A 15,087-nucleotide genomic window follows, 5' to 3' on the forward strand; every position below is an offset into this window, starting at 1 on the left:
TCTTGAAATGGTCTACACTCTCTAATATATGGAAACTTCCTGTGAAGTTATGCCAATATCATAACAGTAGTTTAAAAGTTATTAGAAAATGTATTTTCCTTATGGAGCAACTCTGGAGCAATTCTCCAGCCTCAGAGGAACTTGTTTTATTGTGCAATTTATAAAGCAGTTCAAGGGAGGGGGGTAAAAAATTAAGAAATGTAATGTACATGTACTAACTCCTCACTGTGAATGTAATAATTATGTACTACAAATAATGTACAATAAATAAAATAAATAAATGAAATAGTTCAGATATTACAAATAAAGTGGCATTGCTATTGTCCCTATCATCCTCAGCATTCTGGAAATGTTGAAAAACTAGATGGCACATTGAAACTGAAACTGGCAAGGTCAGTTGGATTGTCTTGGCCAAAGGTACTACCATTGCTTTTAAATTACTGCAAGGTCTATGTCCTTAATAACAGAATTTTATGTATCTCCTATTCTTCTAAATTCTGATGACTAAATCCCTCATGGCTTTAATATACTATGCTAAGGGATATTTTTACCAGATAAAGAAACTTCTTTGTGACCTATCAACTGATGACAACCAGACCTTTCATGACCTAAAATCTGAAGACTAAATCTACTAGAAATGAAGTTCTTCAATCCCATTGGAAGAGGCTATATCAAGTTCTTCTCACTATTTACTCCTTGGTAAAGCTTTGGACCCTCAAACTCTGGCTCTATATCTTACAACTTAAGGGGATCCCCACCACCATGGACTCCTGGAGTGGTGCGCCTGATAGAGACTTTAGAGTAACCCAGGAGACCAGAGGATATGGTCAGCTTTTGTCAAGACATCAGAACAAGACGCACTCTTTCCTCTGTATTTTCCTTATTTGATAATGCTGTGATGAAATTTTTGGACCCTTCTAAACACTTATTATCCTTGTTTTAATTTTACTTAGTTGTGGTATGCTAGATTACTTACTAGCTAAATAAGGAAGACTTTGTACAATTGCTAGTACTTGGTGCATAAGAGTAAGTACATTGGGTATTGTAGAGACTCACAAGAAAATTACAAACAGGTTATGTGGTTAAAATTGATAGGTCCTTCATTTGTCTCATTTTCTATCATTTGATTATGGTTGGTGTGGTTCATGGGTTCCTGAGCTAAAGAGTATGCTCCAAATTCTTAGTATTATCTCTTTTTTTTTTTTTTTTTTTTTTTTTTGGTACCAGGGATTGAACTTGAGTCCTTGCGCTTGCGCAGCAGGTGGTGAAACCACCGAGCTAAATTGCCAGCCCAGTATTATCTCTTAATAGGTAAGAGCAGTCTCCCTGGGGCACTGTAATCTTGAAAATTCTTAAATGTCCACTGCAGCCATCTGCTAAACACTAAATGGTTTTTTCAGCTCCAATGATAAGAATTCAAGTGCCTGATCACAAGTACAGTGTAACCTATAAATATTGTATCAGGACTGGAAACTCAGGATAATGGAGACTGAGATTAGCACTGATGCTCTAGGTTTTGGTCAAGACTTCATCAGATGAGAGTAAGAACAGAAAGCGTGGGAGGCTCTTCTGGGGAGAGACTATGGATTTCAGATGAGCACCTGTACTGGGCCCAATAGACCAAAGAATCACAGTAACTGAGCTTTGATGGTTTGCAAAGCTGTAACAACTTGTAAACAGTTAACTAAGTTGTAAATAAGTAACTATTAAGCTGCAACCAATTGGTTAGTTGATGAGGTTATTGTCAATTGTTTGGTATTTCTCTCTTCCATTTTCCTATAAATGCTATCTGATCACATTCTTGGCTAGTGTTCTTAGAACCTACCAGATTGAGCAAAACATGTTTTGCTTTGTTTTTTTTTTTTCTTTTCAAATTTAACTTGACATAATTGGCCTAAGGAATTTTCCTCTTAACTTTACAAACCAGAAAATTGTTAACAGTGGACTCTTTATTTTTGCTTGGATGCAAAGCAAGAGAAAGACTAGCCACTGTCCTCTTTCAGTGAAGCATGTGCTCTCCCCCTTAGCCATAGTCTCCACTATTTCCTCTTGCATCACTGTTGTCCTGTTGCAATAATTTTCTGGTAAATACTTGAGTTCGGGACTCTCAGGACTCCCAAGGGCAAGAACTTTGCTATTAAACCCTTCTCTTGTTTAACATTTGGCCATGAAATTCCTTATATACATATATAGTCTCTCTTTATTCAAAGCATAATTTAAGTTTGTGAACATCATATGTATACACGTTTTCAACTCCTTTAGAGAGAGAGCTTGCACTTGGGGTCATCTTGCTGAATTAGGTTTTGCCAATTTGTTTAGAACAAGAAAAAAATGTATAAAGTATAAATTAAGCACCTGGTGATGCCTCTGCAGGAAGTTACCTCAACTGCTCTTGTGAGCCAGCATCTCAGCCTGACGGCTGGACCAATCAGCACATAAGTGATTTCAGAAAAGTCCAGTTTGGATATAAATCACTGAGTGTAATCTCACCCAATCAGAAGTGGCTTGTCATACTCTTCTTTAACCTTGCAAATCCTACGCTTTCTTAAAGCCCCAAATCCAGTCCCACCTCCTTCTTAAAGCCTTCCCAAGCTATACTGCTTGCATAGACAGGCGTTATTAACCAGGACAGCCTCTATGGATGGCTTTGTGCCTGTATTTCCAAGTCCATTCCTCCTCTCTCTTCCCTCATTGTGCTTTATTCCCATTGGACTCACTTTTGGCCAATAGCTTGCCTGGATCTTGCCCCATTATGGCTGCAACCTCAGTTTTCTTGCAGCTTTATGTTCCACTATGGCCTCTCTGGTAGGGTCAGCTCCTCCAAGGCCTGTTCCTCTCCACTGGGTAGCTCTGGGGCCTTTACAATTCCCCCTCCCTTTGATAAATGTCTATTCCTATGTCTCAGAGACACAGAAAACAATGAGAGGGTGAGAAAATGAAAAGAACAGATTTTGAGGAGACAAAGAAATAGCCAGAGGAAATTTCAACAGGGGCTGACTCGCCTATATCCTGGTATCTTCTTCATTCAGATTAGAAAATGAACTATTGCAAACAATGGTCACATGAATGGCCACCAGGGATCCATACCCATTTTTATGTTGAGATTGCATTTCAGATATGAAAAAGGGAATTTCCTGAAGAGGCCAATATGACAAAGCAGACAGTCTGAAGAAGCAAAGAGATGGGGGCCCCACCATTAGGAATGAAAAGAATGAAAGGACAACAGGCCCCTCAAACTTCATGAAAGAGCAGGGCGTGATGGCATAGGCCTGTAATCCCAGCACTTTGGAGGCTGAGGCAGGAGTATTGCCAGCCTAGGCTACATAGGGAGTTCAAGACCAGCCTGAACCATAGAGCAAAACCCTGTCTCAAAAAACAAAAACAACAACCACTTCATGATAGAGAATCACATGCAGTACAGAAGGAGAGGATGGGTGATTGGCATCTATCAATAGGCAGTATTGTACCCTGACTCAAACATTTAAAAATGAAACCCTGTTGTAATTTAGGATGTACAGATGTGACAGCAATAGAGGTTCATGAGCTAGAAAACATCATGTGTGGATTAAAGTAGTCTGACTTATTGATCCAAGAAATGATCAAAGTTTGATTCATGTTTCTAATATATAATGAACATTAAATAATATCGCAGATAATATGTTGAGATTATATAGACAGGATGCGTAATGAGATCAGGCCAGATAACATCCAACATGATGGTGAAATGCTGTCCATCTATCAATCATCTCACATTTATCCATTAGATGATTTCTCAATATCTACTAAAGACCTACAATAAGCCAGGTTCTAGGGCTGCAATCACGAGTAGGAAAAACATGGTCCCTGACTTCATGATAATTGCTGTCTAGGATTAGTTGTCTCCACCCAATGGTAATAACATCCATATCCTCAGGGCACATTTAAATACAGGGGATTTTTAATTATGTAGTGACTGAGGACCCCACTGGCATTTAGCTGGCAAGCACCAGGGATACTAAACGTTCTGCAGTGTACAGACTCTGACTAAAAGGCTAACAGCACCCCCATCAGGAAATACTGGTAGTTCAAGGTACCACACACCATATTTAGAGGCAGATTCTTTTCATCATAACATTACCAAATACATAATGTTTTTCTGAAGTATAAATTTTCCTTATTCTCTTATGGGATTACTATTTAAATAGCATGGAATTCTTCTAAATAACAAACTTTGGAAAATGATAGAATAGAAGTTAAGAGCAGACACTATTATGTTTGAATCTTAACTTCATCACAAAATTTTGATCTCAAGAAAACTAACAACTTTGAACTTTCTAACATGCGGCAAATAACAGCAAGCTTGCTGAGGTACTGTTTATATTGTTGGAAGGACTTGAGGTAGTCATGTCTATAAATTGCCTTGTACGTTGTCTGGAAACCAAGATGGAAACAGTGGCCATTATAAACAATGTAGCCCAAGCAGCTTGGGTGTGAAAAAAGATGATGTAATGGGCAGAGAGAGAATTAGGGACAGGAGATGACTTCTTAAATAAGAATACCTGAGGTACTGAAGGGCAATGAGGAATGAGAAGGGGCGAAAAGTGGGGAAATGATCCAGGTAAGAAGACTACACCTAGAAAGAGCTATTCCCATTCCACTGCATTCCAAAAAGCAATTCATTTTCTACATGGATTCCTTTGAGCAACCACATGCCTCTTTGAATTTCACCTTGATCTACCCTTCATTTTCTTTGTGAATCTAATGCCACCTTCAGAAGAACAAAGTCCTCCCTCTTCATCTCATGTGTCCCTGCCTCAGATGAATCCCCTTTTTCTGGAGGGAAAGGGCAGTGTCCAACCAACACCTAGAAATGCCCTTGGCTCAACCTCTCTTGGCAGGTCATCTTAGGGCCCATCACTGTACTACAAAGTCAGGAGCAGGAACAAGAATGGGGAGGCTAAGCATATTGACAGTTTGTTTTTACTCTCTATGATTTTTTTTTCTTGCTTGCTTGCTTGAAAGTGTTAACTATCTTGGTAAAAATTTTTCAGAGTTACTTCACATCACTTGCACTGGGCAGAAATCTTTTTCAGAATTCTGCCCCAACCAGGAGCAATCATTTCTGAGGCAATTCTAATGCCAATTGCATGATATAGAGCAGTGCTCTGGGTTTATAGTCAGAGAGGAAGCAGAACCAAGGGCAGGACTCTGTTTCCTGGCATTTATTTCCATGAAGACTATTGTAGGCTTTATTGACACTTATTGACTCTTCTGGCTGGTTGATTTTATGCTAGCTATAGGAAGCCCCAGCTTCACAAACTAAATATTGGCTCTACCCACACATTAATGAAAAGGCAACATCCCAGCTGCTGCCCCCGTCCTCTTTGCCTCCTTCCCTATATAAAAATATCCAAACTGTAGTTGTCTCTTTCTTGGCCTCATCTATGCTTTCCATTCATTCTCAGTATCATGCCCGGAGCCAGCAGCTCTCTGAAAAGGGGAGTCCTAGCTCCCAATCATCAGAGTTATAGCCAATGGGCCACACCTTTGCTCTGTGCTTGTAGATGTCACCAGGCAGTTTCCCTTGGCTGGGTGTTAGCATCCATCAGCTAAATGCTAAGCTCTCCGGTTGGCTCATTTGATCAGTCCAGGAAGTGATTAAACTATAGTGCCATTTGGTTTGTTTAGAAAAGAAAAAACTAAACCCATGCAACTGTTCCTCCTTTTTTATACTCACACTTTAGAGCTGATTGTCAGGCGACACAGAAGAACCTTGACCTTCCATACTGATATGATCTCCAGAATCTCTTTCCATGTAAAAATCTCATCTTTCCATTTATGCTTTGGATTCAATATTTAGGGAAGCAGTAACCACTCTGCAGTAAAGAGCTGTCTGTCTGGAAAACAGAAACATGGCAGAGTGTATCCCATGTGTTTATCATCCCTAAATTATGGAATTGCTTTTCCTATTATTCCTAGGATCAGAGTTCAGCCCATTCATTGTGCTGTCCTTGAAACCTATAATTACCATGAAAAGAAATCTATTTTTACCTGGGCCACTCAACTTCTTGCATTCAATTAACTATTTACTGAGCCCCAACAATGAGCCAAATACAATCCTAGAACAAAGTGTCAGTGAAGAAGAAAGGCAAGATATGGCCCTCATGGAGCATATTTCCAAATAGGGGAGCAAATTCAAACATAAGAACATTCCAGGAAATAAGTGTTTTGAACAAATAGAATATGCATTAGTCAGCTTGCTATCATTGTGATAATCACCCCATAAGGAGGAAAGTTTTATTTTTTTTTCTTGAATTCTTTTATTGGTACATTTTAGGTATACAATACATTTACATTTTTTTTACATTTACATTTATCATTGGGTGCTTGTACCTGTACATGATGTATCTTGGTTCTTATTTTTTCCTCATTACCTGTGCACCCTTCACCAGCTCCACCCTTCCCTATTTACCTAGACATCATTTCCATTTTTTTTTCTTTTCTCATAATTTTTCCTTTCCCTTCCCCTTCCCCTCCCATTTCCCCTACCCCTTTGGACCTTTTCTTCCTATTTCAAATTATCAATTATTCCTTTTAATCATTTTAACCCTTATTTACACTTTCAGTTTCTCACACTAGAGAAACTATTCGGTATTTACACGTGTGTCCTATTTATTTCACTTGAGAGTATGGCCTCAATATGCATCCATTTAGCTATAAATGTCTCTAGTTTCTCATTCTTTATGGCTGAGTGGTACTCCATTTTATTAAAAAAACCACATCTTTATCCAGTTTCCAGTTGATGGGCACTTGGGCTGCTTCCAAGCTTTAGCTATTACAAACTGTGCCGCTATGAACATGGGTGCACATATATCGCTGTGCTATGATTCTTTTAATTCTCTGGGGAAGATACCCAGCAGGGGAATAGCTGGGTCAAATGGGACCTCTAGTCCTATATTTTTGAGGTTCTCCATATTGGCTTCCACAGTGGTTGCACCAGTCTGCACTCCCACCAACAATGGGGAAGCATTCCTTTCTCCCCACACCCCCACCAACATTTGTTATTGGTTGATTTCTTGATAGCAGCCATTCTTTCTGGGGTGAGGTGGAGTCTCAGTGTTGTTTTCATCTGCATCTCTCGAATGACCAGTGATGCTGAACAATTTTTCATGTTTATTTGCTGCTTTTACTTCTTTGTCTGAGAAATGTCTGTTCACTTCAGATGCTCATTTTTGAATTGGGTCTTTAAACTTTTTTAAGTTCTTTATATATTCTAGATAGTAGTCCTTTGTCTGAGGCACAGCTGCTAAAAATTTTTTTCCAGATTGTAGGTTGTCTCTTAGCTCTGTTGGTGGTTTCTCTTGCAGTGCAGAAGCTTTTTAATAAGATGAGATCCCAGTTGTTGATTCTTTGTGCTAGCTTCCATGCTACTGAGGTTTTGTTCATAAAGTCTTTTCTTATGCCAATGTCTTCAAGAGTTCTATCTAACTTATCTTCCAGCAAGTTTAGTGTTTCTGTTTTAATATTTAGATCTTTAATCCACTTCGATCTTAGTTTAGTGCTTGGTGATAGATATGGGTCTAGTTTTAATCTTTGGCAGGTTGAAATCCAGTTTTTCCAACACCATTTATTAAAGAGGCTATCTTGGAGGAAAGTTTTATTTTGGCTCACAGTTTCTCAGGTTTCAGAAACCAAAATTTCAGTCCATGATCAGGTGGATCCAGTGCTTTTGTGCATTTGGTGAGGCAGAACATCATGGCAGAGTATATGGCATAGAGACTAGAAAGCTGAGAAGAGAGCTAGGAGGGGGGCTGGGGTCCCAGTATCTAACTTCATTCCACTAGGCCCCATTTTCTCAAGGTTCTATCACCTCCTGATAATGCCCTCACTGGGGACAAAACCTTTAACACATAGGCTTTTGGGGCACAGTGAAGATCCAAATTATGACATACACCAATGGGATGAAGAGTGACTAATGAAGATCTGTTTGCTTTTTTTTTAATATACAGAGATATACTATGACATGTTTATAAGACATTAGGGTAATTCTTGTATAAAAATAGAAATTGGTAGTTTAAGAAAGAAGTATGGTTATAGGAACAACTTGGATTCCTCTTTCTCTTTCATATACCCTGCCTTTACCAGAGCAGATCCATTTTTCTCTCAATGGTTCATTGGTGATGTTGTAGCCATTAGGTTTTCTGTGACTCTGGGGTTACTTCACATATGCCATGCCTATAAATTCCCATGGAAAGTAACTCACAAGAGCATGAAATATCCTCATATCCGGTACTTTCACATAGATATAGGAATTTTTATGCTGTCTGGACTCACTTGTGCCTTCTTAAAGTTGGTTATGTCTCATATGCTACCACTAAAGATTGGCTTTCCTCTCTCATATTTCTTCCAAAGGATCCATTTTCTTGATTCTTCCTCTTAATAATCCTCTCTATTTTTGTCAGCAACAACAAAGAATTCTTTTGGCAAACTAGTATGATCATTTAGTGTTAATTTTTCCCAGTAAAAGTAAGAGAGCAATCACTACAACATCAAATCCACAAATTTATGGCCAACAGCTCAAGTTCTCCATAAGTTAAATATATATATATGTTAATTAATTTATGTAAAATATATTTTGGTGTCCTTTTCAGGTCAATTTTAATTCTATCATCAGGTGCCAGTTATATAAAAGTGAGCTACCATATTTGTCAATGCATTAATTTCAAATGTATAAAAAGTTTTAAAGTTCAAAAATCACTTAAAACATAATATGGTTAGTCGTCAAATCATTTTTTCACTCTTATTATTAATCATGAGACAAAACTGATAATTATCAGATTTAATCTTCAGCTAGATGAACATCACTCTGACATTAAGATGGAGAAAAAACAAAAGAATAATAAATACAAAAGTGAGATAGGGTTTCCCTATTGGTATGAGGACATGAGGAGGGAGAGTGGGATATGTATATGTCATCAATAAAATGGATAATGTTCTAGTTTATAAACTAGGCAGTGGTCTCACAAATTTGTCACTGCTACAAAGGATGTGAAATGTCCACAAAAGCCCCACATGCTAAAGGCTTGGTCCTCAGCTTGGCACTATTGGAAAACAGTGGAGCCTTTAGGAGGTGAGGCCCAGTCACAGGAAGTTAGGTCATTTAGAGTGCGCACTGGGAGAGAATATGGGGACCCCTTTCCTGATAGCATCTTCCTATCTCTCTCTTTGCTTCCTACCACCATGAGGTTAGCATCCTTCTCTGCTATGTGTTTTCACCATGATGTCTTATGTAAATGTTCCACAAGCCCAAAACTACAGGGCAAGCAAGCATGGACTGAAATCCTGCACCAAAATAAACTTTTCTTCTTTTAAATTGATTAGTACAGATATTTTGTCACAGTGATAGAAAGTTGACAAACACAGTCACTATGTTTTATAATATGCCAATATATTATATATATTCTTTTATGTGTATAAAATCTTATAAAAGAAATATATCAAGTTCTATCTTTTTCCAAATGGGCATTTAAATATCCCAGTACATTTATTGGCAAGACTTCCCTTCTGCCCTGTCACCTTTGACAGAAAAAAATGGTCCTCTTATCTGTTTACTGTTCTTAGCATCTGGTAAATACATTCATCTTTAACCCAATACCATGCAGTCTTAATTATGATAGTTTTATAATTAACCTACATATTGCCACTGGGAATAATTTATCCCCTATTTATCTTTAATCTTATTTACATACATATAACCTCAATATATTTAATACATCACATGCTACATTATTTATTGTAATGTGTTAGCATATTACAAATGTATAATTTTATACATTTATCTTTTCAAAATACATATCTCCTAGGCAGTTTTATCTGTATCATACAAGTTGCTTTATATAGTAGTTTATTATTATCCAGCTTAATATTTTATAATACTATGGGCATACATTTTTAGTATTGTTGTATCTTCCTGGGGAGTTAAACCTTTAATTATGCCTTTTTCTAGAGAGGATTTGTGTTATTTCTTCGATGTGATCTGGGATCACCTTAACCCAGTTTCAGAGACTGAATAATTAAAGCTGAGTTGCAATCCCTCTGGAGGCCTATTTACTCCTGGTGCAGTCTCACTCATAGGTGCAGGGATGTTTGGGGTCTCAGTGTAAAGGGAAGCAGGCTCACCAGGCTTCCCTCTTGCTGGGCCCCAGGTTCCAGACCTTGTGACCCAGCTCCATGAGTCTATCAAAGGGGCTTCTCGGCCTCCTCCAGGATTGGCAAGCATCCCACTAAATTTTATTGCTGGGAAATAAGAAAACTGTTGCTTTGGTATATTAGTTTAAACTGGTCGTGAGACTAAACTTGCTCATTAACTCTGGACATATTTTTCTGCTGCTTCTGTTGCAATTTCTAGGTAGATAATAATATAATTGGCAATAATCATGCTTTTGTCTCTTCTTAGCATTTTGCAAACACAGGAGATATATACAACCAGACCCATTTTTAATCTTGCTGCCCAGCCTTAATACTTTGTGTTTATTTTATTTATTTATTTATTTATTTATTTATTTAGGTACCAGGGATCAAACTCGGGTCCTTGAGCTTGTGGGGCAAGCAGCAGAACCACTGAGCTAAATCCCTGGCCCTCTTTGTGTTTAAATATGACTCTCTTTTCATTGATTTGGTGTGGATGGAGCAAATCATTTTTAATCAATATGTAAACCTCTTTCTAACAGTCTGAAAATATTCTTTTGTTCCATAATTTTCACTTCTGTTCCATTTATTATATACTTCAATTATTAGAGTTATTTACAACTATTTATAAGTTATGTCTCAATTTTCTATTCTCTATGTCTATATTCTCTTACATATTTTTTCCTTTTCCTCTGCATTCTAGGAAAATTTTTCAAGCTTGCCTTTCACATACTCTTGTTGTCATCTTCTATGTTACCAGTTATGTTCTTTATTAATGCTTTTACATTTTTGTTATGTAGTTCTTTTATCTCTTTGTGGGCTTCTGTCCTAGTTCATAAGAACATTTTTTTATTCACTGAGTATATCAAACAGCTTTCTAAAATTTTCATCTGAAGCCTATAGTATTTGTTTGTTTGTTTGTTTGTTGATACAAGGGCTCACTATGTAGTTCAGGCTGGCTTTGAACTCACTTGGTAGCCCAAGCTAGCTTTGAACTCATGGCAACCTTCTCGCCTCAGCCTCCTGAGAGCTGGGATTATAGGTATATGCCATCACTCCCAGCTTACATTATTTTTGAAAATATATTTGGCCTCTGAATCTTCAATCTGTTTCCCTTCCCTTGTTTCTATAATTTATTTACAAGTTCCATATTAAACTGCTTTTCTCTTTAATTATAATCTTCATCATCATAATATAGCTTGCATTTATTGAGTGCTTACTATAGACTGTCCCAAGCATTTCTTGTGTATCAACTCATGTAATCCTTACATCTCTGTGAAGAAGCATTATTAACCTTATTTTACAGGTGTGAATGCTGAGACATTGTGGTTAAGTAACTTGCCCAAGGTCATAGAGCTGTAAGTGCTGGAGTCAGGATTTGAACTCAGACAGTCTGGCTCCAGAGTACCAATACTGTACTGCCTCTCAATGGTCTTTGTCATTTTTTTAAGACAAATGCTGTCTAACTCAGTATTTTGACAGCAGATAATGTGTATGGGTTTCACCTAACTCCATTTCTATCTGTGTGAAGGTCAAATTCCATTCTCAGGTCCATCCAGCCCAGTTCTGACTTCTGGTGGGGCTCATCTATTTAAACTCTGCACCTGAAACTTGAAACCAAAGCAATTCTAGAAAAGCTATAGCTCTAAGAGTTCTGAGTGGTTCCAACTGAGTTCTTTCTCTCAATCCCCGCTCTGGCAGCTCTTTACTTGTAGAGACTATATGACCCGGGATGTAAGTACTATCACCAGTCCCTCACCCTGTCATCTCCAGATACACACAACACCCCACTACCTACTACTGGTTAACTTCTGGGTAATTGTTGCTGTCTTTAAATAGATGAAAAAGAGATAGCAAGAAGAGAGGACTCCCTCTCCATTACCTCACAGTAGGAGGACAGTTGGGTCTTCGGGTCAAAAGACAACTAGTGGGCAAGTCTGAAGGGTATGGCTTTTCAGGTATGTTCTATTTTGTGAGCCAAAATGAGGGGAAGGTTTGTCATATATTCCCTTTTCTATTAAATATGTCTCTGAATTTCTGGGTATATGCTTTCCATTAAATTTAGTTTTCAAGGTGATTATAAGCTTCTTCCCAGCATTCCTTGCCATGGCTTTCCAGAGACTTTACTGAAAAGTCCAGAGATACTGTGTCACAGGCTGTTAATCAGATGCATTTTTAAACCAGAAGTCCTCTCAGCCATTGTTTTTAAAGCTTACTAAACATATTAGAACAAATCTGTGATCAAAGGCATTCTTATAAGTACTGAAGAACCGCATTAATTTCTAAACCTAATTAATTTCTTCAGTAGCCTTTGTGTATACACTCACACTTTTCAACTCAGCATCTTCAAAATCCTCAGCATATCAAAATATCCAATCTAGAGCCAGGGATTTAGCTCAGTGGCACCGTGCCTGCCTCTCAAGTGCAAGGTCCAGAGTTTGATCTCTGGTACCAAAAAAAAGTATAGGGCAAAATATCCAATCTAGACTGTCTGAAACAACCTTCCAATATTGGACATAAATAGACAACAACTACTGGTTGACTACCCAACCAGTACTACACTTCTCTACTTCCTGAGTGACACAACCCCAATTTTATTAGAAGTGACTACATTTTCAGCCTCTCTTAAAATTGTGTGGCCATGTGATGTTGTTTTAGCTATGGAAATGTGAGTAGATGCTGGTGGGGGTTGGGTAAGGGGACAGTGCACAGAAAAAAATCCTTAGACAGCTGGAGATTGCATTCTTTTTTTTTTTTTGGAGATTGTATTCTTGTACTCTTTTTTTGTTCTTCCTCCTGCTTCCCACTTAGCACATACATTTTAGCAGCAGCTATCTTAGACTATGAGCTACCTAGAATGGAAGCCATGCACTGTATCTCTAGGAATTTCCTGTGTGATATGTATGTCTGTTGTTCCAATGAAGTAGCCCTAAACACAACCCTGGTTAGCTTCAAGATGGGAGCTTATCATGACAAAGAACAAGCCATAATTAGAAGTTTAAACTTTCAGCCCCACCCTACCTCATCTTCTAAGAGGAGAAGAGGAGCTAGAGATTGAGTTAATAATCAAACATGCCTATCTGCTGAAGACACCATAAAATCCCTAAAATACAGGGTTTGGAGAGCTGCTGGGTTGGTGAACACATCCACACACCAGCACAATAGAGCACCCCCAAGTCTACAGAGACAGAAACTTCTGTACTCAGTACCTTTCTAGACCTTACCCTGGGTACCTCTTCATCTGGTTGTTCATCTATCCCTTATCTTGCCCTTTATAATAAACCAATAAATGTAAGTCTTGCCCAAGTTTTGTAACTTGTAATAGCATATTACCAAACCTGAAGTAGGGGAACCCCAATTTGAAGCTAAGCCAAAAGTATCAGTAAAGGGACACACTACTTTTGATTGGTTGTCTGAAGTAGGGGCAGTCTGATGGGACTGAGTCCTTAACCCATGGAGTCTTCACCTACTCCAGATCTTGTCAGAATTGAATTAAATTACAGGACACCACTTGGTGTCATAAGTGAAGTATATGGAGAATATATAAAAAAGAAATTTTCCTACACAGCTCTATTCTTTTTCTTTTTTTTTTTTTTTTTGTACCAGGGATTGAACTTGGGACCTTGTGCCTGCGAGTCAGGCGGCAGAACCACTGAGCTAAATCACCGGCCCACACAGCTCTACTCTTAACCTCCTCTAACATTCCAATTCAAACATCAAAACTTGCCCAGAAAATATACCAGGCACTGCAACTGCACAACTGTCAACCCCACGATGTAAGCTAACCAATTGTCAGGCTCATGTGTGCCTTTGTAGTATTCCATGACTTTCTGATCATTGGATCACAAATGTTGCCAAAAATGCAAACTGACAGCTGATGCACAGGCTGAGCTGCAACCCTGGCAGGGATTCGGGACACTGTTGCATGCAGGTGCTGGACCTCCTGCTGCCTTCTCAGGCAGCCCAGCCGTAGCCCTGAATTCACATCATATTCAAGGATCTTGCAGTTTAACTCACCCTTTGGCAAAATCCCAACTTCCCCCCAAGTAAAATAGAAGCAGAACAGTCATAAAAATTACATATTTGTAATCCTTTAGCTTTTCTAGTGCAATATGGTTAGGTGTAGGTGTTCAGATTATTAGCATGTATGAATCAACCAGCCCAGAACAGTATTCCTAGTTTTTCTTTTGTTCTTCTTCCTTCATTCCTTCCCTGCCTTCCTTCCTCCCTCCCTCCCTTCCTTCCTTCCTTCCTTTCTTTTGTACATGTTTGAGATACATTTACCTTGGGGAACTGGTGCATACACATATCACAGTATGATCATTTTTTACTCCCCCTTCCCCTCTTGCCCTCCTCTCTCTTTTCTCAGTTCCCCTTCCCATCGCCACAATCTACCCTCCTATTTCTTACCATTTCTCTTTTATTTTGCTTTTTAAATTATTTATATGTTGGAAGTTTCATATTAGAGAAACCATGCAATATTTAACCTGTGTCTGATTTATTTCACTTAGTATTACGGTCTCAAGATCCATCCATTTTCCTACAAATGACTCAAATTTACCCTTCTTTATGACTGGCTGAGTAGTATTCCATTTCCTAATTTTTCTGTCTGTATGTGCATTGCATTCACAGCTTACCACAGAGTAATCAAATGCATTTATAAAAGTTTACCAAGATCGCTTGTATCATTTATATATACTGTATATTCATATAAGGTATTTCCTTTTTTTTTTTTTTTTTGTACCAGGGATTGAACTCGGGTTCTTGCGCTTGTGCAGCAGGCGCCGAAACCACTGAGCTAAATCCCTGGCCCCATATAAGGTATTTTCTAACCTTTTCTTGGTTGATTTTTTTTTTTTTTTTGAGACAGGGTCTCACTAGGTAGTTCAAGCTTCCCTTGAGCTCACTATATACCCCAGG

At 38.3% G+C, this 15,087-nt stretch overlaps 1 protein-coding gene across 2 annotated transcripts in view; it reads right to left on the minus strand.

Moving 5' to 3' along the window:
• Positions 1 to 15,087, minus strand: part of Sema4f (ssemaphorin 4F) — a 170,699-nt gene that overhangs the window by 2,228 nt on the left and 153,384 nt on the right. The window contains exon 15 of one of the 2 annotated variants that reach the window (XR_015447678.1): positions 5,717 to 5,876. Coding sequence is in view for 1 of the 2 variants with exons in the window: in XM_087202139.1 (XP_087058265.1) it covers positions 5,829 to 5,876 (48 nt within the window). In the remaining variant the exon portion in view is untranslated. Of the gene's footprint in view, positions 1 to 4,262; positions 5,877 to 15,087 lie in introns of those variants that run through there. The other variant, XM_087202139.1, reaches the window with a different exon arrangement.

This window comes from Heterocephalus glaber, unplaced genomic scaffold (genome assembly GCF_053883595.1).
Source record: "Heterocephalus glaber isolate CG9 unplaced genomic scaffold, H.glaber_assembly_v1.0 deba00000470, whole genome shotgun sequence".
In the NCBI taxonomy this organism is placed as follows: domain Eukaryota; kingdom Metazoa; phylum Chordata; class Mammalia; order Rodentia; family Bathyergidae; genus Heterocephalus; species Heterocephalus glaber.